Raw genomic sequence first — 23,795 nt, 5'->3', positions numbered from 1 at the left:
CAACTGCCGCCTCCAGGACCCGGGGCCAGGAGCTGCCGCGGAGCCACCTGACACCTTTAAATAGCACCAGGGCTGGCGAAACTGGAGCCCCGTGCGGCGCACCCCGGCTCGGGCCCCGGATTGCTGGAAGCCCCGGCGGAGGCAGTGCCCGCGTCAGCACCCTCTTCCCCGGGCCCCGTGCAGCTCTGCTCGCCTCTGTCGCCGCGCTAATCGGCCCCGCGTACGGCCGGCGCTCGGCCGGCGCCCTGCCCGGCGCGGCCTCCTTCTTGTCCGCCGCTGCCTCTCTCCCGCGCCGCCCAGCGCCCGAGCTGCCCGCGGGCTGGGTCCCCGAGGCCCGAGCCGCCCCGGCCGGGCCCCCAAACGAGGCCGAGATGACTTCCAAGGAGGACGGCAAGGCGGCGCCGGGGGAGGAGCGGCGGCGCAGCCCGCTGGACCACCTGCCGCCGCCCGCCAACTCCAACAAGCCCCTGACGCCGTTCAGCATAGAGGACATCCTCAATAAGCCGTCTGTGCGGAGAAGTTACTCGCTGTGCGGGGCGGCGCACCTGCTGGCGGCTGCGGACAAGCACACGCCGGGCGGCTTGCCCCTGGCGGGGCGCGCACTGCTCTCCCAGACCTCGCCGCTGTGCGCACTGGAGGAGCTCGCCAGCAAGACCTTTAAGGGGCTGGAGGTCAGCGTCCTGCAGGCAGCCGAAGGTAGGTGCTGCCACTAGATTCCCCTACGCCCAGAGCCCAGCTGCCCGTGCCCAGCGCGCTTTGTGCCCTCTGCCTCTACTCTCCTCCCGCGCCGGCCGTCAGGGCCCTCCAGCCGAAACCGCTGCCGCTAAGTGTGGAGATGGGTGGGACAGGACCCAAACCCTATTTCCTAGGGACCTCTGGATAGGCCAGAGTGGTCAGGAAGGGATGGTGGAAACACAAGTCTCTCTGTAGTCGGCCTGCTCTGCCTGACTCCCTCCTGTTCCCAATGGCCTGGGCACTCTTAGTCCTGTTCCGGGGATGAGGAATGGAGAGCCTTCTGCTGCGAACTTTTGGGTAAGGGTAGAGTTGTGGTCCTTGTGAAGAGGTGGAGTACCAACACGCATACAAAAGTCAGGACATCCCGGTCTGGCTCCTTCCTGCTCTAGCAACCTTGGGTCTTTCAAACCAACTCTTGGGGGGCGGGGATGGGGGAGAGAAAACAAAACAATTTTTTTCTAGGGACTTCCGGTAGAAGAGAGACGGGGGAAGAGGGTTTGCCATTGACGAGGCTTGCCTTAGGCCGGGAAGCTTAACCAAAACCGAGAAGGGAACTGTGGCTAACCGCAGGCCGGATGAGCCTAGGTGGGGTGAGCAAGAGACGGGGTGGGGTCTCTTCTCCCCTGGCGCAAGACTATACTATGGTTTCCTCGCAGGCCGAGACGGGATGACCATCTTTGGGCAACGGCAGACCCCCAAGAAGCGGCGAAAGTCTCGCACGGCCTTCACCAACCACCAGATCTACGAGTTGGAGAAGCGATTCCTCTACCAGAAGTACCTGTCCCCTGCCGACCGAGACCAAATCGCGCAGCAGTTGGGCCTCACCAACGCTCAGGTCATCACCTGGTTTCAGAATCGGCGCGCCAAGCTCAAGCGGGACCTGGAGGAGATGAAGGCCGACGTGGAGTCCGCCAAGAAACTGGGCCCCGGTGGTCAGATGGACATCGTGGCGCTGGCCGAACTGGAGCAGAACTCGGAGGCTGCCGGCGCTGGTGGCGGCGGCTGCGGCAGGGCCAAGTCGAGGCCTGGCTCTCCAGCACTCCCTCCAGGCGTTCCGCAGGCCCCGGGCGCCGGGCCCCTGCAGCTCTCGCCCGCCTCCCCACTCACGGACCAGCCAGCCAGCAGCCAGGACTGCTCGGAGGACGAGGAAGACGAAGAGATCGACGTGGACGATTGAGCGGAGCCCAGAATCTGCCGCCGCACGGGGCCCCTGGAGCCGTGGGCCTGCAGCCTCCCGGACCGGACCGCGGAGGGGAGCTGGGACCTCCTCTGCAACTCCCGCCTTCTCCCCTGTCCCTGGCCCAGACTGGGCTCCCAGCAGCCGCCTCTTCCCTCTCGAAGCAATAAACCCCGGCTGGGCTGGCCGGCCGGGCCCGCCGCTGGTGTAGCCTCCGCAGACCGCCCGGGGAGCCCTCGCCGGGCAGTTCTGTATGGCTTCTGTATAAATATTTAAACCTATATAGCGGGTTCTTCCCACCGCAGCCTGCCTTTTTTGTTTCTTTTTAAATTTTTTTAAGATCTCGGAAGTTTTCATGTTTTCAAAGCTCGTAGGCTGCCGGGTTTGCTGAGGGAGAGGCAGGGCCGAGGGTAGCGGACACTGAACCCCCGCGGTCTGGAGGAGGGGGCCGCCCGACTGTTTCGATTTTTCTCTGCATGTGGCGAATGCACCGGCCCTCTCCCTCCTCGCCTCCCCGGGCCTATTGCAGTCGACTTCTTTTATTTTCTTCTGCATTTCCCCCGCATCAGAAGCGACTGAGGTGGGCAGCCAGGGCCTGACTTGCAAGTTTCAAATTGATCTTTTCTTCCTCCCCTAAGAGAAGTCTCTTTCCGATGCCATTTCTGCCTCCCAATGCCCACTAGCGCTATTTTAAAGATCCCTCTCCACCCTCTCTCGGTTTCCTTGGACCGACTGCTGGGGTCCGGGTCTTAGGGACAAAACGGGGAAATCCAGCCAACACACCAACCAACGAAAAAGGAACCCAAAGCCCTAGAATTATTTTTTACTCTTTTTAGAATTTTTTTGCATGTGACAGAGACTGAGAGGAGGCCAACCTAAGTCCTCACCCCACCTCCTCCACAGCTCTGGGTCTGTCTCCAACGCCCGCTCCTAGGTGGACTTGGCCAGACAAGGTGGCCAGATGAGGGTGGGTCCCACGTGCTCCTTCCCCGCTCCTGCCCTGCCTTCTCCTCCCCGGACTGTACCCAAGGCCTCTTTCTCCAATAAATAAAGTCTTTGCCATTTTACTAGAAGCGGTGGTGACCGTGTCTAAATGAGTGGGCCCTTTTCAGGGAAACGATGGCAGGCCCAGGGTCTCGCTGCTGCTCGTTGCCGGCGGCCCGGCCTTGGAGATTTGGAGGGGTTTCAGGGCAGGCGTGAGAATGAGGGGTGAGAGGGAAGCAGTGGGAGGAAGCGCTTCTTGCCCGCAAACACGCGGCAGGCTCCAAATGAGGTGGGGGCGTGTAAGACAAGTAGGCTTCGTCAGGTCAGGGTAAAAAGCAGGCGTGCAATGCTGGGTGCGAGTGCGGGCGTATGTCGGGGGCGCCACGGATATGAAATTAATTTGCCTGAGGCAAAGGGTGGGGAGGGACTTGCCCTGTGGTTCCTGCACCCTAACTGGGACCCAAGGACATTCTTCCTGCACTCCTTGGGGCCTGGCTAAGTCTCGGGTGAGTGACAGGTGTAGCTCAGCCGGGCGCAGGGTGGGGTCTGAGGGCTCCTGAGTTTCGGTTCTGCCGGAGGGCCTCACGCTTGGGCCAGCGAGAAAAATGAGGCCGAAGGCACCAAAGGACAGACTGAGCTGCTCACACAGGCACGGGGAGATGTGAGCCCAAAGCGCCTGAGAGTTGGGATGAATTTCTGGTGACATTCACAAATTCTGGGTCCCGAACGCGGCTGGGGGCAGAGACATCAATCTCCCAAGGACTCTCTGGGGTCCCCGGGCTCAAAGTGGGGCTGAAGCAGGGACGGAGGCAGCTTTCACTTTTCCGGACTGAGCGGGTTTCTCTCTGGGCTTTTGTTGTCTCTGGGCTGGCGAGTGGCCGCTGTCACCCGAGGAGGGTCCCGCCTCCAGGCCGCTCAGCTCCCTTTCTCCGCAAAATTGATGTGAGAAATGCGCATCTGGTCTCGGGCAGGCGATGGGGCCCCGGGGCCTGAGTCGGGAACGGTCGTGTCCGGGAGGAAACTGAGAAACAGAAGAACAGAAAAAGAAGGGGCACAGAATGCACTCCGAAAGCAAAGCGAGAAAGTAGAAAGCCACAGACGGGGGGGAGAAAGAGGAAGAAAGGGAGAGGAAGAGAGAGAGAGAGAAAGGAAGAGAGTGTGTGTGCGAGAGAGAGAGAGAGAGAGAGAGAGAGAGAGAGAGAGAGAGAAGAAAGAGAAGGGAGAGGAGAGAACCAAAGAAGGAAAGAGGCGGCCGGGCAGCCCGGCCGGCGTGCGGCCGTTTCTCCTGGGCGACATAAATCGCCCTCTCTCAGGATGGATGGGTCTGTAATTCGGAGCGCGGACCATGAAGGCCGGGACGAATGGACCCGGGCGGCCGCTGACAGGCGACAATAGCCGGGCCCAGCCCCCCGCGGCTCCGGGTGCGGGCGCGGCCGCGGCCCTCCGCAGCCCAGAGCGCGCCGGCGCTGGCGACCATATGGTTTTTGAATTTTCTTCACAATTTGTAGACAATTTGATGGATTAGGTCCCCGCGCGCGTCTCCCCGGCACAAAGGCGGCGCAGGGACCGCGGCGCGGCGGTCACCCGGGCATCTGCGCCCGCCGTGCGCAACCCCCCCACTGGCCCCCCGCCCCGCGCCCGGAGCCCCAGGCCGCCCGCCCAACACGCCCATGAATCCCAATGAAGCGGTCCTGGCACCTCTGGCCACTTCCCGCTTCGCGGCCCCGGGCGGGGCCCTACTGGGTCCCTTCGGGCGAAGGGCGGCGGCCTCGGGGCTGAGCCCACCCGAGCTGCGGCGCCCGCGGGGCGCGCGGCTAAGCAGGCGCATCGGGGCTGAGGAGAAACGGGGCCATTTATCCGCCCGTCTAGTTAAAGCGGGTTATTTGTTTGCTTCTCCGGCCTCCCCCCTCCCCTCCCCTCCCCTTCCCCTCCTCCCCCCTCCTTCCCCTTCTGCCTTTTATTCTTTTGTCTCTAAATGGATTTAATGAGCCTGAAAAACATGACAATTGAATATACACAAGGAATAAAAAATGACGAGGAAGGAAGGAAGGAGGAAAGGAAAGAAGGGAAGAGGAAGAGGAAGAATTAATAAAATAAAGGGAAAGATTCATTCAATTCATCAAATGTTTATTGCGTGTCTTTTCGGTGCCAGGCCGCGCTGGGGGCTAGGGACAGAGAAACAAATCCGACCCAGTTCCTGCCCTCAAGGAGCTCCCAGTCTAGCGGTGGACGCGACCGGCCGCACCCCCGATCGCAGGAGGCCCGGGCCAATGGGGGAGGAAACGTGCATTTGCAGAACTCGGAAAGAGGACTTTGGGCTCCGGGTGGTGGAGTCTTCACGGAAGAGGTGGCTTTGGACCCAGGCCTTGAAAGACAAGAAGGAATTCGTTGTTTTTATAGGCCAGAAAGAAGGGCCTGCGAGGGAAGGAACTGTCGCCAGCGGGAAGGGGACAGAGACGCGCTCAGGAGCCCCGGGCTGAGCCCCCAGTCGCGAGGCCCGGGGAAAGCGCGCCGCGTGCTTGGTTCCGCGCGCACTTGGGGGAGCGGATTTGACCTGCCCCGCAGCCTCTTCGGCTCTGCTCGTTTCCGCACCGATCCCCGGCCGCTGGTAGGCTTCCCGAGCCCCGCCGACAGCCCGCGCAGCCGTTGAGGCCGGACTCCACCCGACAGAGCGCTGCCGCTTGTGGCTGCTTTTCTGGCCCCATCGCGCAAGGAGGCGGCGGCCACGCAGGCCAGGCCTGAGGGCTTGGCTGCGGGCAAGAGCCTGGGGCTGGGATGAGGGGCCTGGGTGTCAGCCCACCCTCTCCTCGGCAGTCTGGGCTCTGACGGGAGCTGCTACCCGTGCGCGGGCCTCGGCGCTCAGATGGCCTCGGCCGAGCCTCAGGCGCTCCCCCAGGGGCCTGTGATGGAGAGGGCCTCAAACGCAAGCACCTGCCCTGGGCCTCTGACCTGGTGACCGCCAGGCCTGTCCTAGGTGCGACTGTGTGTGCCGCCCGTGTGCCCTCCGTGGGAGTGGGGCGTGTGCACTTCGTGCGTTATTCTCTGAGCGTGTGTGGTGTGGACCGTGCGAGGGGCTGCGGGTCCCGCGCCCATTCTCAGGCGAGGTTCGTTAAGGCTTAGGACCGTCTGGGCCGCGGGCCCTGTGCCCGGTGTCACTCTCACTGCCTGGGGCCGTTGCAGACGAGGGAATCCAGGACTCTGGCTTCCCTGCAGACCCGCTTTAGGTTCCCGGCTGCCCAGGGGGAGGAGACCCGGCTTTGTCTTTTCCTTCCCAGTTAGGCCCGGGGCCTCGACTCGGCTCACCAAGTCCCTGGGGAAGGGCGGTTTCTGATCTCACGGCCTGGGACGCCGCGGACGCGCGCCGACTGACCGGGCCCCACCGCGCGATGTGGCTGGCTCGCTCTCCCCGCTCCGCCTTCCCGGGCCGGGGGCTGGCGGGCGTCGCCGGGTGAGGCCGGGAGGCGCAGTTCCTTATTTTACGAGGTGTCGGGCCGGTGTCAGACGCAGCTCCGATAAGTAATACTCCAGTCTGAGGGACCAGAACGTGGTAATTAATCCCAAAGACTTAAGTGTATTTTAGTTCAGGAGGAAAAAAAATCACTAATTCAATCGTCCGGAAAATTGAAGTTTGATGCATGAGTCCCCCCTGAAAGGGACGGGCTGGGGCCGCGCGCCTCCCCTCCGCCCCTGCCAGTTGCCGCGGGGACCCTTCCTCCCCACCCTTCTGAGCTTTCAGGTACAGGGAAGTCCACTCACCCGACCCTGCAGGTCCCCAGCCACTCAAACCTGGGGCACCTGGGCTTTGCCCCCCACCCCAGTCATCAACCCATCTTTCTTGGGGCCCAGGAAGTGGTTGTGCTGAGAATACAGATGCTCCCTAACACACACACCTGCACAGGGGCGCAAGGGGGAGCGGGAAGTGTAGGGAGAGTGACCAGAGGCAAGGCCCAGAGTGGACAGGGTCAGAGGCTGCAGAAGGCGCATGGGAGAAGGGACTGTAAACCTGAGGGAACTGGGGTCCTGAGGGACATCGGGTGGAGGTCGCTGCTGTGAAGTGCAGAAGGACATGTGCTGGCTTTGAGGGGGTGTGGGTGGGGTTAGAACAGTGGCTGGTTGGCTTTTGTGGGGAGTGGGTGCATCTCTGGATGGTGCATGTGCCTGAAGAGGTCTCAGGAAGAGGTTGGCACTCCTGGGACAGCTGGGAGCTTGTCCCCAAGCTGCTCCACAGGCTGTGTCTCCCAAAGGAGAGGCTCCTGGTACTGGAGCAAAGGAAGGTGAAGGTGCCTCAGCCTGATGCAGGTATGTGAAGGGGAGCAGTACTCTGGAGAGAGGAGAATCCCCACCTAAGTTTCCTTGGGGGACACACCTCCGCACCTCAAGATCCAGGGCTTCCATCAGCAAGTCAGCTTGTCTCCTTCTAACCAATACCAGTCCTAGGAGAGGCCTGAGGCTGAGGGTGTGTGTGTGTGTGTGTGTGTGTCTAGCTTTGAAGGCATCAACAGGATGTGTCACTGAGTGTGTCCGAGATTTGTGCAACTGAGTAACTGGGCATGTGTGGCTGATTGATGGAAACAGAGCATTGCAACTGGGGGTGATTGGGGGTGTGCTGTTGTGTTTGTGTAACCGATTGTTGCAAACTAGTGTGTGCAACTAGGTGTGACTAAATTAGTGCAATGGAGAGGAAAGAAGTAAAGCTGTCACTGGGTGGGTGTGACCAAAGAGTGAGTGATGCCCCTGGGTGTGTGATGTATGCTGGGAGCTGGTGTGAGCAGATAACTAGGAGAAGGAACACTGATGTGGAACTGAAGCTGAAGACAAGACTCCTAGCTCCAAACAGCTTGACCAAGCTGGCTGCTCAGATTTACACTTACGGTGGGTGGGGTGGGGGGTGATGGGAAGCACAAGGCCTGATGGGAGGGGGCTCATGAGAGGAGTGGCAGGACATGGGGTGGAGGGCCTCAGCCTGGGCATGTATCTGCTCTGAGAGCAACTGAGGCCAGTGAATCAACACTATGTCAGTGCGGAATCTGCTTCTTTGAGAACAGGCTGGGGTGGAGGATTGTCCTCTGCTGTGCTGCTGGGTGATGCCAGGCTGCCCTGCCTGCCCCTCCTACTCAAGTGGATCCCCAGGCTGAACTTTGTCCCTAGAATAATCTGCAGACTCACTTGTGGCCACCTGAGTACCAGGTCACCCTCAAGGCCCCATTTTCCTAACTCACTCAAGAGAAGTTCCTCTTTCTTGGGTGGGGGGCTCAGCCTGCTCAAGCTGGGGAGAGGGCACATGGCGATATGCACGTGTAAATGCAGGGCAGATGGGTGGTGCTGCCTGCAGGGCTGAGGGTGAATGAGTCTTGCCCTCTCTGGAACCTGGCTTGTGTGTGCACACAGAGATTGTTGCGAGTGGGTGTGTGCATGTGGACCTGTGAGGCCTTTCCATGGAGGGCTGGGCAGGGCTAGCTGTTTGTGAGTGAGGGGGTGGGTATAGGGGGAAGGAGAATTAGTTACCTGTGAGTATCCTTAGAACTTGTGTGAGTTTAGTTGTCAGCGTGTGTACATAGAGGTTTGAGATGAGCTGTCGCCACATCCGGTCATGGTCGTGACATCTGAATACACGGGATGGAGGCACTCCCAACTGTGTCTGCACCCCTGCCAAACTCAGGGGCCCAAGTCCGAAGCAGTGGGTCCAGGGCTCTGTGGAGAGGAGTCCAGGGCTGGGAATCCCCTCAGCCAAGAAATGGTGGCCTTCTTCTCCCTTCTTTGCTAGCCCCCTCCTAACACAGAGGCTGGAATGGGAAGAGGTGGCCATTCTCCTTTCTCAGAAGCTGCTCAAGGTGAAGTGTCTAGGTCTCCACAGGGACTGTCCCCTCTCTCCCGATGTCTGTTATGGGCCTACTGATCCAGCTGCCACAGCCCCCCCCACCTGCTCACGTGTAAATGAATGGTAGGCTCAGGTGGGCCCACCACCAATCCAGGACACACTCAATGCAGGCACACAGAGTGTGACGCAGACATCCCAGAAACTGCAAACACACAAAGCAGGCACCAAGCCACACAGACCCACAATGCAGAAACACAATATACTCCCACCGTGACAGACACAGACGTAGAGAGTGCCCGGAAACAGTGTGGGCCCACAGGGTCCCTTTGCTGATACAGAGACACCACCCTCACCATTGCACACACAGCCCAGACACAGTGACAGAGGCCTGGCCCATGTTACCACGAGCACACAATGCACACGCTCCCAGGCATTCTACGCAACCCCGAGTGTGAGGAGGGAGCCGGCCGGTTTAGGGGACTCTGAGGGAAATGATGCCGGGTGTTCTGATGCTCTGATGATCTGAGGGAAGTCCAACAGCAGCAGAGGGCAGTGAACGGCAGGCGAGGCCGGTGGGGCAGGGAGGCTCCGGCCGCCCGGGGGAGTTCCCAGCCCTTAGCTCAGGAAAAACCGAGTCCCCCAACCACCCCAGAAATGCAATCAAAGCCACCCACCGCCCACCCACCCTGCACAATGGCTCTGGCTGGAGTCGTTATCATTTTTGTTAACTTTTTATCGACTGTTTGCTAGATGGCGTGTCAGTAAAGTGTATGATTTGAGATGAAAAATTAGGCAGATTAACCTGAGGGGAGAGCCTGATTGATTACTAAATAGGATCAATTTGAAAGTTTTAGTCCTGGCGTTTCTGCAGAGCCTCTTAATACTTCAAACTTCAATTTTACGGGCGATTGAACTAAGCATGTTTCTGACAAAATTGATATATGTATTAATTTGCTTTAACTGGTGATTAATTACTCTCCACTGAAAGAATTATATGAAGCTGTTTGCCTGCGATTTGCATATTAATCAAATTCTAGTTGATAATTCCACTGGTGGGGGGGTCGAGGGCGGGGCGTGGGGCGAGAGGGTGTGAAGGGGTGTTTGCCCGGGTGCCGGTGTATGTGCTGGTGTTTGTGGGGGCTCCCCACCCCCTTTTGCTCGCTCCCTGCTTAGCTGCCAGTTTAGTGCATTAAAACCAAAGATGCAGAACGAGTTTGCCCGGCTATTTGGCGGGAGCAGAAATTGCCTGTCCGGTTTTATGATCTGCTCAGCCTGAGCAGCCGGGGCCTTAATGTCCCCTGTCAAAGTGTCCACGATTTAAAGGGAAAACGGCCCCCGCTTTAGCACAGCTCCTGCCTGACAAGGGACGAGGCAGGGATGAACACCCCCTTAAATAACCCCCTTCCAGAAGGATCACGGTTTCCGGATGGCACCCCAGCTCTGGGGACCCTCGGAAACCGAGCCGCGTCCTTGTAGAGGTCCCAGTTCCTGCAGTGTTTTAGGGGTGGAGTGCCCCCCCCCACCCAACACTCACGCACACAGGGCCACATGCACACACAGCACAGACCCAGAAATACCGTCATACACTGTCACTTGAGCTGATGGGCAGGAGGCCATCCTCTTAAACACGCAGACACAGCCATCCAGTCACACTCCTGTTCACTTAGATACCCGCTCTTGGGCCCGTCTGCAGACACACTCAGCTGCCCACACTCACACCCAGACATACAGAACCGCACGCAGGCAGGGAGCTCACATAGACACACAAGTCACGTCCACAGGGCCTTTCAGGCGCACGTGGTCACACACGCTCAGACACACGCACATTTTCAGACCCACACGCAGACCTCATCCACACACCCACCCACCCGGATATAAGGCTCCCTCGAATGGGGACTAGCGGCTGGATACTCCCCAAATGCATACTCACACCCTCTCGGCACACGCAGTCCCCCCCGCCCCCTCCAGGCCCGCTGCTGGCCTGACTCTTTAAGCCAAAGAAGGCGGCGCCACTGAATCAACTTTGCCCATCCCTTGATTCAAAGGGTAGGAGTGTAATTAAAACCAGATAATTAATGAGACAATATTCCTCCAGCTACATCTTTAATGAACAAACCCCTTCAGGGCAGCCTCTTCTTCTAGGCTCATTAAAGAGAAGAAAGTTGGGCGGCTCGTGGACTTCCCAGTGCGTTAATAACGAACCCGGAGTGGGTGCCTCGGCCTGGAGCGCGGGAGACCAGTCGTGCTCCCTGGCCCCGGTCCTCCCACCACCAATCCGTAGTTTCGCTCTCCCCCACTCCCACCCTCACCCCTACCCCCGCCGGGTGCCGTTGTCTCCGGCTGCCCCCCAGCGGTCCCGCAAAGTTGCTGTTCAGTGACCCCCTGCTCCGCTCGCCCTTTCTCTGGTGGCCAGTCACCAGCACCGGCAACCTGCGCTCAGACACGACTGGGCGTCCGACCTCCCAGTTTCCTTCGCGCCGGACCCTGCGCACTCCAGGACCTCAAGCTGGCTGGGGTTGGCTCTTTAAAAGGGAATGAGGGCGAGGTAGGGCCCGGGTCTCTCTCTAAGCCTCGGCGCCCGAGCTGGGTGACCTGGGACTGGCATTTGAGCTTCGGTCCAGGGAACCGGTGGGCAGAGATCACTTCACGTTCCACCCGCGCCCTTGCGCACTCTCAGGAACGCGCACTAGCATATGCACATGCACTGGCGCGCACGCGAGCGTGCATACAGACACGCCCACTCGCTCACGCGCACACACGTGCAGGGTCTCAATGCCTCAGGTCCACACCGCACGGCCGGGGCAGCTGGAAGAGCTCGTTTAGGCCCTCCCCCCGCCGCCTGAGGTCGCCCTAGCGTTATTCGTCTTCGGGGCAGAAACTTTCTCTCCGGGCCCAGCCTCCCGGCCTAGGGCGGACAGCTGGACCAGAGAAACTAGGAGCCGGCAGCGTGATGGGGGCTCAGGGCCGCGGGACTTAGACCCTGGCGGGGGCGGGCCGCGGTTTTGGCGGCGGAGCCTGTGTTCGCCTGCGCTGGCTTTTAGGGATGAATTATGTGGCAATGAGCGAAGTAAATCTGCATGCACAAAAGATGCTAATTACACTTAATAGCCTACCCAGACGCCCCGAGACTGGAAACCCAGAAACGTAAATCTGCTCCCGATAAATATTTTTAATTGTGAAATTTTCTGGAAACAAGGCTTTGGATACGCGGGTCGAGGTACTTGGTTTCGGCGGGAGGGAAACAGCCCCACTTATGAACGGGGTCCGAAGTCAGGGTCCCGCGCAGGGGCGCGTGGCGTGGGCCGAGCGACCTGAGCCCAGCTAGCCGGCTCTGGGTAAAGTTAGTGATGTATCGCATTAATTACCAGTGTGAGCTGCAAATGGTTCGAGGCCCAGGGAAAATTAATGGGAATCCAAATTCTAATTATGTAGCTGTTGTTAAAGAGTTTAACTAGATAGTCACGGAGAAAATTGGATTACGCATAGAAATATGCAGGCAGCGCGCGCTGGCCAGAGGATCGGTCCGCAGACTCTCAGCCTGGCCGCCCCCCTGCCCCGGAGGACACTCCTCCTCTCAGAGGAAGGAGAAGACATCACTCCCCGCCCCCCGCCCGAGCGTATAAATAAAGATCCCGCGTTTTCCGTCGGTCGCGGCAGGGCTGGTCTGGGATAGGAGGAGCGCCCGAAGCTTGCAGAGGCGTGCACTTGGATGTGGGGTCAGTGTGGAGGTCCAGGACTCCTAGGTGCCTCGATCTGGGTAAGCGTTCGTGTCCCTTTCTCAGGTCGTTGCCTCCAGGTCTCTGCGAATCCACCCTGCACCTCTTTCTGATAATCGTACAATTACATCTGAACGCTGTAGGTTTACATTCTTCCCACTGTCAGTTTAAGGAAATAGCCACCAACCGGAAGTCCAATTACACCCGAAGCCTCGTCATTCACTTTATTAAGGACCCTGGGTATGTTTCCATTTTCGCAGAAAATGAGGTTTGATCAAGCAGCACTAATACCTCCGGCCTCAGGGAGGGGGCGGGGACTCTCGCGGGCGTGCTCGGTTTCCCGGAGGCCCCGCGGCGGGTGGTGCCCGAGCTAGAGAAGGGCGGGGCACCCTGGGCCAGCGGACACCCAATCCTCCATTTCTCCCAATCAATCCCACTTTCCCCCACAGCCTTGGATTCGTTCTGTCCCGGGCCACCCACTCAGCAGGCCCACACTCTCCCTCATCCCAGCGCGCTGGGCTTGGAGTCCCCACCACGCTGAAGCTGGGGTGGGCCCCGGAGCGAGGCCTTTGGGGAGTTGAAGGGACATCGTAGCTCCAAAGGCAGATATCAGCATCCTTTCAAGCCCCCTATCCGCTTCCCAGGAGCTTGGCACTGGCGGAGGATGCTGCTAAGGCCTCTGGAGAAGGCCTGGACGGCGAGGGAGCAGCGCCTCTCTGGGTCCCTTCCCCACCCAGTCTGATTCCAGCTTCAACATCTTCTCTTCCACGAGAACGCAACCTTTCCCCACCACCCCTCACTTTACAGGGGGAAGTCGGCGGGTCAGGGTCCTCACCAGGGAGCCCCAGTCCTCCGGGCCAGACCGTGCTGCGCGCTTTGCCTCAGCTGGAACCCCTCATCGGATCTCGAATTCCTAGAGGGTGGGGTGGGATTAACGTTGGCGCTGCTGGCTACTCGGCCCCTGGGTCTCTGCATTCGGAGTGTAAGGAGTGAGGGGGCGGGGGGGATGGGACCTCTGGGCCAAGCATCAAGAGAGTGGAATGGTCTGGAGAGAGGACCCTACAAGTTTGTGACACCAGAATCTGAATAATTTGCCGGTGATGGCGAGAAGCCAAGCTGGGCCCGGATGGACCCCTTCAAGGGAGGCCTAGGCAGAGAAGGGCGAGTGGCACGGGGCTGTCCCGGAGAGACAAGTTCTGCCGCGGGGAATGGGTCTGAGTCGGTCGCTTTTAGAGCGAGGCCTCTTTCCTCCTCCTGGGACCTGAGGTGGGGCAGTTCCTCGGAGCTTGGGGCGGATCCCACAGTCAGGAGAAGCCACTGAGGATATCCGAAGGAAGAGCAAAGGAAGGGAGGCAAAAAAATTCCTAACATCCACGTCCTCCACCCCCACCCCTGTCTCATGGGATGGAGTCTGGAAGGTTCAGAGCAGGAGGTGATACAGAGACCTACAAATCTTAGGAGAAAAAGAGATGTTGGCACGCTCTTGGATTTTTAACTCCTGGAATGAATTCAGATTCTAAGACCCCGAATTCTTCTCCCAGTGGCCTCAGAACAGAACTTATAAATCCGGAGAGGCACGTGAGCAGACGACAGACTAACGGGCAGAAGATCCTCCACCCCTCTCCAGCTCCCGGGGGTCTGGGGAATCCATCCTCTGAACCTCGAAATGCATGCCATGCCTTCGGCTCCCTCTGCTCCTTGACCCTTCCAAGTCTCCTGGTAACCATGCTGCTCCAAAGGTCCCCAAGTACCCTCTGTTTCAATGAGTAGGATCATTGGACCGCAGCTGCCAACTTCTTCCCGCAGCCCCTCCCTAGGTCTCCAAGCCAATCCCTCCTCTTCAAAAGCAGCACTTCTCTGTGACGCGGCCTTCGAGCGCCACCTCGCGGCACTTTTAACAAGCAACAGCAGCACTGTTCTTCCGCTACCCGTTTCCCCCTACCCCTCCTAGAACCCCTATACCCACCCAGACACAGCCTTGTTTTCCCACCACAGGCCTGAACGTGAGCACGCTTCACCTCCACTTTCTGGCACTTAGCCATTGGGAGGGGGCCACTGCGGGAAGAGCAAAGGAACGGCTGGCGGGGGCGGGGGCTCCTCCTTGGGACCTGCAGACACTGGGGACGTTCTTTCAGGTATTGAGTATGGGGTGAGGCTGAGAATGGATCACCCCATGACTCGTTAACGTGGGCCGAAAAAATTGTCCTCCTTAGGCATCTCAAGAAGCCACTCTCTTTTCTGGGAGAGCGCCTGAAAGGGAAGTTACGAACCCCTCGTCATCTCTATTTCTACCCTAGCCAGGCCCTCGTCTGCAGTCACCGGGACGCTAGAAGCAAATTACCAGAACTCTCGAGGCTCACAAAGTTTGGGTCCTCGCAACCGCCTCCACCTGGGAAAGGTTAGGCAAGAGCTCCGCCTGCTGTCCATACGTTGGCACTGCTGCAGGCTGCCGTGCTGGAAGAAGGCTGCAAAATTCAGAGAAGGTTAGGCTTCTCTCATCCTGATCTGATCTGCTGGCGGGTGTCTTAGCCATCGCTCTGCCTTCAGGAAGGGGATCCTTTTCCCAAACGAGCTTCAAAAGCTTCTTTGGTCTAAATGGGTTTGCACAGAGAAGGATTAAGTGCTACTGAGTGCCACCCCTCTGCTAGTTCTTTTTTATTTATTTTTAGAGAGAGGGGAAAGGAGGGAGAAAAAGGAGAGAAACATCGATCAGTTGTCTCTTGCACGCCCCCAACTGGAGATCCGGCTCGCAACCCCGCAAGGTGCCTTGACCGTGAACTGAACCTGCAATCTTTTGGTTCACAGGCCAGCTCTCAATCCGCTGAGCCACACCAGGCCGGGCTAGTACTAGTTCTGCGCTAATCTTATCTTTTCCTTCTGCCGCTGCGCCAGCCGACCCCCCAGTGATATGGTGCCAGGAAAGTTAGAAATTACTTCCTCCGCGGAATGATCATCAAGACTGACAGGACAGACTGTGTTCCCCGTGTAGCACTCCAGCGATGGAAAGGTCAGGGGAAGAAGGAGTGCCGACAGGTGCGGGTCAGTCCATTTAGAGACTGTATAACAAGTGGTGATGGCGCTGGAGAACAGCCAAGACCCCGAGGTTTTAGTTGACAGCCAGCCACTCCCTGGCAGGGAGCCCCAGCGGGGCCCTCACATGCCTGACACACGCCGGCTCTCTGATACACCAGACCCTCCCCCCTCGAGCTGACCCAGGCTGCCACCGTCTCCTATCTGGACACTGAACCCCTGACACTGTCACAGCCATGCTCACCAGAAACCAGCTGCTGAGATCTGTCCCACCCCATTGCAGGACATTCTCCAGCCCTGGACGACTAGGAGAGTCCAGGGTCAGAGAGGGCAGGATCCGTCTGCAGATGTGGGATGGGGCAGTCTGTGGAGGTCACTCTGGGTCTTTGCCCTCCATTTCCAGGCTGTCCTTAGAGAGAGAGAGAGGAAGGGCAGAGTGTGCCTGTATGTGACAGGAGGAGGAAGACAGGCTTTGAAGGTCCCCGTGTGATATGAGATCTCACGGGGTGACAACCTCTCATGTGAGGTGATGCCCCCTGCCGGTGTAGGGCTGTCCCAGAGCTCTGGTCCAGGCCCCTCCCACCTGTCTGCCCATGTCCTAAGAGCAGGATTCCCACGTGGGCAGAGGTCAGGGGAAGCCTCTGGCATTGGGAATTCCCAGTTACTCTAAGTAGCCCAAGAACATGAGAATCCTTAAGCCTAGGTCATAAATGGAGACACAAGTGAAGGGGGGGTGGTGTTTCTGTCCTTTTCTATCCTTTTCCATCCTTTCTCTCTCGTGGTCTTCAGTAGTTTCCCACGAGGGGGCATGTGCTTTCTCCTTTCTCCGGCGTGGGTCCTTCCAGTCACTGCTCTTAAGCCAGGACATCGCACGTTCCCTTCTGGTCTGGGAGGAGAATGCAGTAGGGGAGAGGTGGCTGGTGTGCCTGGCTGCATGCTGATCTGGGCTTGAGCAAATGCACATTTCAGGCCCCGTTCCAGAGCCACTGGCATGGATCGCAGGCAGCAGGGCCTGAGAATCTTTCCTTTGATTTAGGAGCTTGTGGCCACGATCTGGGGTCAGGGACATGTCCTGAGTAGGGTGGACCATTTTAATGCACTCTGACCTTCTTGGCTATCCCCTTCCACTCCCGCTGGGTTCTCAGTTAAGGTCTGCAGACCTCTGTGCCGGGAGGGACGGTGCATCATGTATTTGTTTTGGGGGGATAGCCTGAGCCCAACAGGAAGACAGGCAGAACAACACAGGAGTACGCTCTGGGAATCCTGCACAGTGAGAGTAGAATCGGCCACAGGCCAGAAAGGAGTGGCCCAGGGTTTCCATGTCAACAGGGACCATGCGCTGAGGGGCCCAGGGGAAAGCAGCTGACAGGGATGCCCCAGCCGGGCCAGTCTCTACCCTGACCTGGGGGATGGTGTACAGGGTGGTTGTGGGTAGCTGCCTATGGAGCTGGGGACTTGAGGGTACAGGGACAGTGTGATGACACTAAAAAGTAGAGACCTTTGTCATTCCCACCACCTTATCTTGTCTGTGTTCTCTTTGTATCCCTAAGCTTATAGGAGCCTCTTAACCCAGTGCCCAGAATCCCCTGCAACTGGGGACAGAGTTGTGTGCGTGTGTGTGCTTAAATGTGCTTTTCTGGGTGGTGATGGCATCGCGCTTTTATCAGATTCCTAAAGGGTATGTGACCCAACAGAAGTCAACAGCGTTGATTTCCATCTCGTTTCCTCTCACCTGTTGTGAGGAAGCCACCTTGATTTCATTTGGAAACTCCTGTGAGTACGCATATAAGTGTGTTTGTATAAGTTAAGTTTGAAGATAAGCAGGAACTCACTCCAGGGCTCCTGTTCCTCGGAGGACAGCTGTCAGGGTGTGGCCAGTGCTCTACAGCTAGAGAAAGGGGAGATGGAGCCCAGGGAGGAGGGGGAGCCTGGGGAAGATACGCCCTCACCAGCAGGAGGCTCCCTGAAGGAGCAAAGGCAGCCCCTGGGTACCTCTGCGGGCCCCCCCCCCAGCCAGAGGGGGAGGCCGGAGTGAGGGGAATGGAGAGGACTGGGAACGACAAATGGGACCCGGCCTCAGCAAGTGGAGGTAAGATCTGTCTGGCCTTCTGGTTTCCCTCTGACTCTACCCTTCTGTAAATCTGGATTCCAAGAGATGGAAAGACTTCAGACGGCATTTCTTTGGAAATCCGTGGTGGTGTTCAGTGTATATCTGTTGACCAAATGATTAAAGAAATAAAGCAAAATGGCTTCATGGGAGTACAGCCACGCTAATAAAAAACAGAAGCCCGGTCTTTGTAAGTCACCTGAAGCTCTTTTGGCAGAGACCTCAGTCATTTCAGCAAAGCAGGTGTGCGGTGTGCCGAGACTGTCACGCGTGATTACTGCATTGGATTCCCAGAACAACCTGAAGACACAGGCACTGGGAGTCACAATGCCCATTGTACAGATGGGGACATGAGGCTGGGGCCCAAGGCACTTGCCCCGTGTGGCCGTTTGCAGGCGATCAGAACCAGACCGGCTTTCTGAAGCTGCAGAGCACTCGCTGCACCTCTGCGAGCTGGCCCCTCTGCTCAGGCCCAAGTCAGGGTGGGACTGTGTCTTCAGGGTGGCAGCCTCCCTTTCAGCATCTCCTCTGCTCCTCCCAGGTGAGCGGTGATGTCCAACTCTCCGGCTTCTTGCAACTCCGAGTGCAGTTCTGGAACCCACAACCTCAGCATCACCTGGAAGCCAGGTAGAAAAGCCCCGCCCAGGCCTGCGGAGTCAGAACCTGCATTTTAACAGCATTTCGCCAAGTGGGCTGGGTGCGCATTAGATGTTGGAGAGGTTCGGCTCTGCCTGTCTCTCGGCTGTCTGCGGGTAAGGAAAACCCTTGCTAACCAGATTTGCAGGAAGCCACTTCCTCGGGGCTGCTGGGGACAGGGCGCCAACCCCATCAGAGACTTGCAGCCTGCTTCAGCTTTCCCAGGACTCCTCCCTTCCTCCCCCTCGCAACCGGAGAGCCAGCTCCTCCTGCCCTGCCCACATCCCTGCATTACCTTTTATTTAAAAATAAACTTTTAAACTCAGAATAGTTTTTTTAAAGATTTTATTTAATTTTAGAGAGAGGGGAAGGGAGGGAGAAGGAGAAGGAAAGACACTGATCGGTTGCCTCTCAGATGCCCCCCAACTGGGGGGACCTGGCCTGCAACCCAGGCATGTGCCCTGGCTGGGAATTGAACCAGTGATCTTTTGGTTCACAGGCTGGCACTCAATCCACTGAGCCACACCAGCCAGGACAAATTCAGAATAGTTTTTAACTTACAGAAAAGTTGCACTCCTCACCCAGTGTCCCCTCTTGTTAATGTCTTCTGTTACCGTGCAGCATTTGTCCCAACTAAGCGAACAACATTGGAGCATCACTGCTAACTCCGCTCCATTCATTCTCGCGAGATGTTCTGCTAAGGTCCTTCTCTGCCCCGGGCTCCATCCAGGGCTCCATCCAGGGCTCCATGCTACATTAGTTGTTCTATCTTCTCAGTCTCTTCCGGTCTGTGACAGTTCCTCAGGTTTCTCTTGTTTTGTATAACGCCCTCAACAGCCTGGAGGTGTGCTGGCCAGGTATTTTGTAGGAGGTCTCTCAGGCTGGGTCTGTCTGGTGGTTAGACGAGCTTGCGGGTGTTGGGAGGAGCACCACAGCGGTGAAGCGCCCTTGCCACCCCGTCACAACGGGGGACGTGCACTGGACACGACTCCTCCCCGGTGGCGCTAAACTGGATCACCTGGCCGAGGTTCTGCCTCACCTAGCCTTCCCTTTCGCCGCTCCCCACATCTCTGTAGTGTCCTTCCTGGGAGGTGGTCATCGTTTCAGTAGTTGATATGCTTGCACCACACTGTCCCCGTCACCCCCTCTGGCACCGCCCTCCCCGTGCCACGCAGGCAGCTGCTCAGATGCTTTCGTTCCCGACGAGGTGTTGTGGGAACACACTCTCCGCAGCTGGTGGGTCTCCTGCCAGCAGGAGGTCTAAAAGCTAACTGGGAGCTTCCCGCCAGGGCCTGGGGGCCCACAGGAGGGCGGGCCTTGGACACGCCAAGGCGTGCTCTGGATAATTTAGGAAAGCGTATTCTACTCAAGTGAAGGGAAAATGCAGATTATTAGAAATACTAGAAGGTGGCCAGGAAAAGGGCAATGCTGGGTGTTAAGGCGGGGAGGTATCCAGTCACGCCTGAGTGTTTGCATTTCTTCTTATATTTTGTTCCGACTCTGAATTATCCGACTCTGAATCATCCTTCTGTGCTATAATTATTATAGCACAGTCCAGTCCTATTTTCACGTTAGAACAGCAATGACGAACAGAAAGCATCCCACTGTCCTTCCCACTCTGAGCCTTCAGTCTGTCTGTGCTGTGAGACAGTTCCCACCCCCACCCTGCATCCAGGGCTGCCCGTTGCCAAATAATCATGTGAAAATAGAAGTGAAAGACATGCCCGCAGGGTCCCGCCAAGCTCAGGAAAGAAACCTCTGGCCCCTGTGTGGAACTGGTGTCTTTAGAGCCCTCGGGTGGGAGAGGTACCCACGATTCATGTGACCTGACTCAGCCCCTCAGCCCTCCCTACCACCCTGGTAAAACCCACAGAATCATGTCCAGCTTCCAGAATTCTCCATCCAGTGCTACATCTGCATGGTTCCAGATTGTCCAGAGATGATGAAATACTGGTATTTGTCCTTCCTAAAAGGGCAAGTTATGATCAACAGTCATGTCCATGCCAGGTAGGAGTCTGCCTATGGAATGTTCCACAGGATTCTTTGCCATCTTACACAGGAAACAGGATGGGTCCGGGTGATATGTCATCGGCCAGTGCTGGTGCAGCTGCCACCACAGTGAATTCTGGTTGTTCACGTGAGATCGCGTGTGGGAGAATGTTCTCTGCACTTGCTTAGGAAGAACCAGCTTTGCGATCCAGTTGGGCACTCCCATGAGCCGCAGGCCTCCGTGCAGAGAGGGGGTGGCAGACAGGCCCCCGAGGCTACAGGCTACAGTTGTTTCAGTCAGCCCTGTTTAATGGCGGTGAGTGGAAACCCACCCGAAGCGGCTTGACAGAACATAGCTGTAGGGGATTCGTCTTTGACACTTCCCTGAAGGTGGGCTTCAGAAGCTGGGGCACCATGTGACCTCCCACTGCACTGGACATGGCTTATTGGAGCAGGGGAGGGCACTGACCTAGACAGAGCCTTTCTCTTGACTTGGATAAGAGCTAGAGTGGTCAGGACGTCTCTGCGGCCATGTGAACTGGGGCAGCCATGGTCAGCCTGGGGCACGGGGAGAACTGGAGGAAGGCGGTCTCTGGTAAGATGCTGGAGACCATGAGGCCAAGAGAGAGAAGGGCTGCCCGGCTTCTAGGCCTTCCTGGGGCCCAGAGTGCTGCTTGCCCTTATAATAATTATGTTATATAATGGTAATACCTCATGATAACCACCATTTGTGCCTAAGTTACCCTGCATGCCACTTGTATCCAAAAAAGCCTAACACAGAGGGTCCGGTAGAGTTTCAGAGATTACCACGGAGAGGAAGGGTGGGCAGTGCACTGGGCTTAGGGGGTGGAAAAATCATGTCTCTCTCTCTCTTAATCTGCTCCTCTGGTCCTCTTCTTTCCCTATTTATCTCAACAGATCATTTTTCTTTTGGGTTTCCAAAGTGAACCCTAGTCCTGAGTCTACACAACCTTTCAGTTCCAGCCATTGGACCATAATCTCTGCACCTAGTTTAACTAGGAGAGACATTGATCGATTCTCCTTGGCTTGGGGAGGGGAGGGTTGGGTGGGTGGGCTGGGATGGGAGTAAAAGATAGAAAATTGTACTGCAGCAACAATTGAAATAAAATTTAAAAAATAAATTAAATAAAAAAATATTGATTTTTTTTTAGAGAGAGAAAGGAAGGGAAAGAGAAAAATATCGATTTGTTGTTCTACTTGTTTATGCATTCATTGGTCGCTTCTTGTATGTATCCTGAGCAGGGATCTAACCAACTGAGCTACCCGGCCAGGGCACCCGCACCCCTTTTTCTTATTTAAGAAGAGACAGAATTCCAACCTGAAGTGGCCCAGGCGGAAAAGAGGGGGTGGATTAGCCTCCATAAGTGACATGAGCAGAGTGCAGGGTGTCGCTACCCCCACTGAGCTGACTTCAGTCCCACAGGGGTCTTAAGAGTCCTTCTCGCAGCAATATAAGCTCCTCTCCGTGTTGACTTCTGTCATCCCCAAGTCTTAAGCAAAGTTCTGGCAAATGCTAACAATAATAGAGAGACACTAGAGGCCAGAGGCCTGCAGGCAAACCCTGCCTTCCAGACGGAGACAGAGGGAGACGTCAGGATTACCTCACAACTCCGGTTGTCTCTCAAACAAGTCTGTTCAGACATCTTCAAATATGCGCTTTAGCACCTCTTTCTGCCAGAGTGTTGACACTTGGGCTGGCGTTCCCAGGGCTGAGTGATGCCTCTGTGGGCCCGTGTAACACCTTCCCCCGGGCTCAGAGGCGCAGGCAGGAGAGCGAGCCAGAGGGGCATTCCTGCTTCTCAGTCAGTGCCTTTTCTGTTTGCAAATCCCTCAGCACAAACCACTTAGCACCTGTGGACAAATCTGTCCAGGCTCTCAAGGCTCAATTCTTGGGAGTGAGGAAAGAGGAAGGACTGTCTTTTTCACACCCTCAGCCATCACTTCGTACTCCCCACCTCTCAGCAAAGGCCAGGAAGATGCTGACAGTGGATGCAAAGGCGGAAGCTTGGGGATCTCAGTGAAGAGAGACAATGGGTAAGGACCTTGACCCTGGGTCTCCTGGGCGGCGGGGACTGCGCTGCTTTGGGATGCATTGTCCTGCACATGTGTGAACTAGCATCCATCAAGGTCTGAATTAGCACCAGGCTGTGTTAATTGGGTAACTCCCTTTTAACAACCTTTTTACTTTGGAAAAACATCCAAACTTATAGAATAGTATAAAAGAATAATATAATAAAAGAATAGTATAATAAACTCCTAAACACACTTTACCAAGATTCACTGGTAACTACTATTTTACTGCATTAGCTTTATTCTCTCCTTCTCTTACACATACACACAGAGAAATGTAAGTATCTTAGTATTATTTTTTTCTGAACTATTTGAGGATAAGTTTCAGACATATAACCCTTCATCCCTAAGTACTTAAGCACATATCTCTTAAGAACGAGAACATTTTTTAGAAAGTTATTTATCCATAGGTGAAGTAAATACCTTCTTAATTTCTCAAAAAAAGGAAAAAAGAAAGAAAGAAAGAACATTTTCTTACATATCTTTAGGACAACTGCCAAATTAAGGAAATGTCATTGATACACACTATGACCTAATATATGGTCCATATTCAAATTTTGTCTTTTATAGCACTTGCTATGTCTTCTGACCCAGGATCTGATGCAGAATGACGTGTTGTGGTTAGTTGTCACGTCTCTGTCATCTGCTTTAATCCGGGAAAGTTCTCGGCCTGTTTTGCCTTCATAATATTGACCTTTTTGAGGGGTTTGGATGTCTGACAGTTTTGTCCTGAGTAGATTCAGTATCTGCATTTTGGGCAGGGGTGCCACGTGAGGGGATGCCACGTGAGGGGTGCCACGTGAGGGGTGCCACGTGGGTGGTGCCGCCACGTCCTCAGTGCAGGAATCAGGGCGCACAGGACGTCAGCTGGCCCCGTTACTGGTGATGTTAACTTTGATAGCTGGTTAACGTGGTTCCCAGATCACATACAAAAAGTAAAGGCTACATTTTTCCCTTTGAGGTTAATATGCTCTGTGGGAAAATACTTGGAGACCGTCCTCTCCCTCAATAAATTCTTGCCCAGTAGTTTTGGCATCCGCTGGTCGGTGATTCTTTCCTGAGTCCGTAAATACCATGACAATTGCAAAATGGAATCATCTCCTTTTCACATCTGGAATTAGCTGCTATTTATTATCTCACTTTACAGATTGAACCACTGAGTCTCTGAAGGTCAAGTAACTTCCCACAAAGCAGGGAGACTCAGAGTTAGGCCTGCCTGATTCCAGAGCCTGTTGCCATGTGGTCCCTCCAGTCCAGCGGTGTGGGAGGGGAGAAGATGGTCTGTCTCCACCACGGAACACCCGAACTCCTTGCTTCCCTCTCCAATGTGAGGCCAAGGCTCTGGTCACAGTTGAATGGAAGGAAATGGGCTGCAGGGGGCCCTGGCCCAGTTGCTCCATTGGTTGGAGCCTTGTCCCATATACCAAAAGGTTGCAGGTTTGATTCCCAGGTCAGGGCACACACCAATCGATGCTTCTCTCTTACATTTTTACATTGATGTTTCTCTCTCTC

The 23,795-nt window shown here is 56.4% G+C and overlaps 1 protein-coding gene across 1 annotated transcript; it reads left to right on the top strand.

Annotated features, from left to right (window-relative positions):
* The first annotated feature begins 371 nt into the window (after window positions 1-371).
* Window positions 372-2,985, top strand: LBX1 (ladybird homeobox 1). The gene is made up of 2 exons (XM_028513033.2): window positions 372-696; window positions 1,392-2,985. The coding sequence occupies exons 1-2, from the start codon at window positions 372-374 to the stop codon at window positions 1,910-1,912; spliced, it is 846 nt and encodes a 281-aa protein (XP_028368834.1). The 3' UTR covers window positions 1,913-2,985.
* Window positions 2,986-23,795: the final 20,810 nt, after the last annotated feature.

Source organism: Phyllostomus discolor, chromosome 5, assembly GCF_004126475.2.
Source record: "Phyllostomus discolor isolate MPI-MPIP mPhyDis1 chromosome 5, mPhyDis1.pri.v3, whole genome shotgun sequence".
NCBI classification, from domain to species: domain Eukaryota; kingdom Metazoa; phylum Chordata; class Mammalia; order Chiroptera; family Phyllostomidae; genus Phyllostomus; species Phyllostomus discolor.
This window is presented reverse-complemented; position numbering and strand designations above follow the sequence as displayed.

Excerpts from the sequence above, each read along its gene's own strand:
- LBX1 (XM_028513033.2), top strand. The coding sequence starts at position 372 with ATGACTTCCAAGGAGGACGGCAAGGCGGCGCCGGGGGAGGAGCGGCGG. Across the intron at positions 697-1,391 it reads CGTCCTGCAGGCAGCCGAAG|GCCGAGACGGGATGACCATC; the intron begins GTAGGTGCTGCC and ends GTTTCCTCGCAG.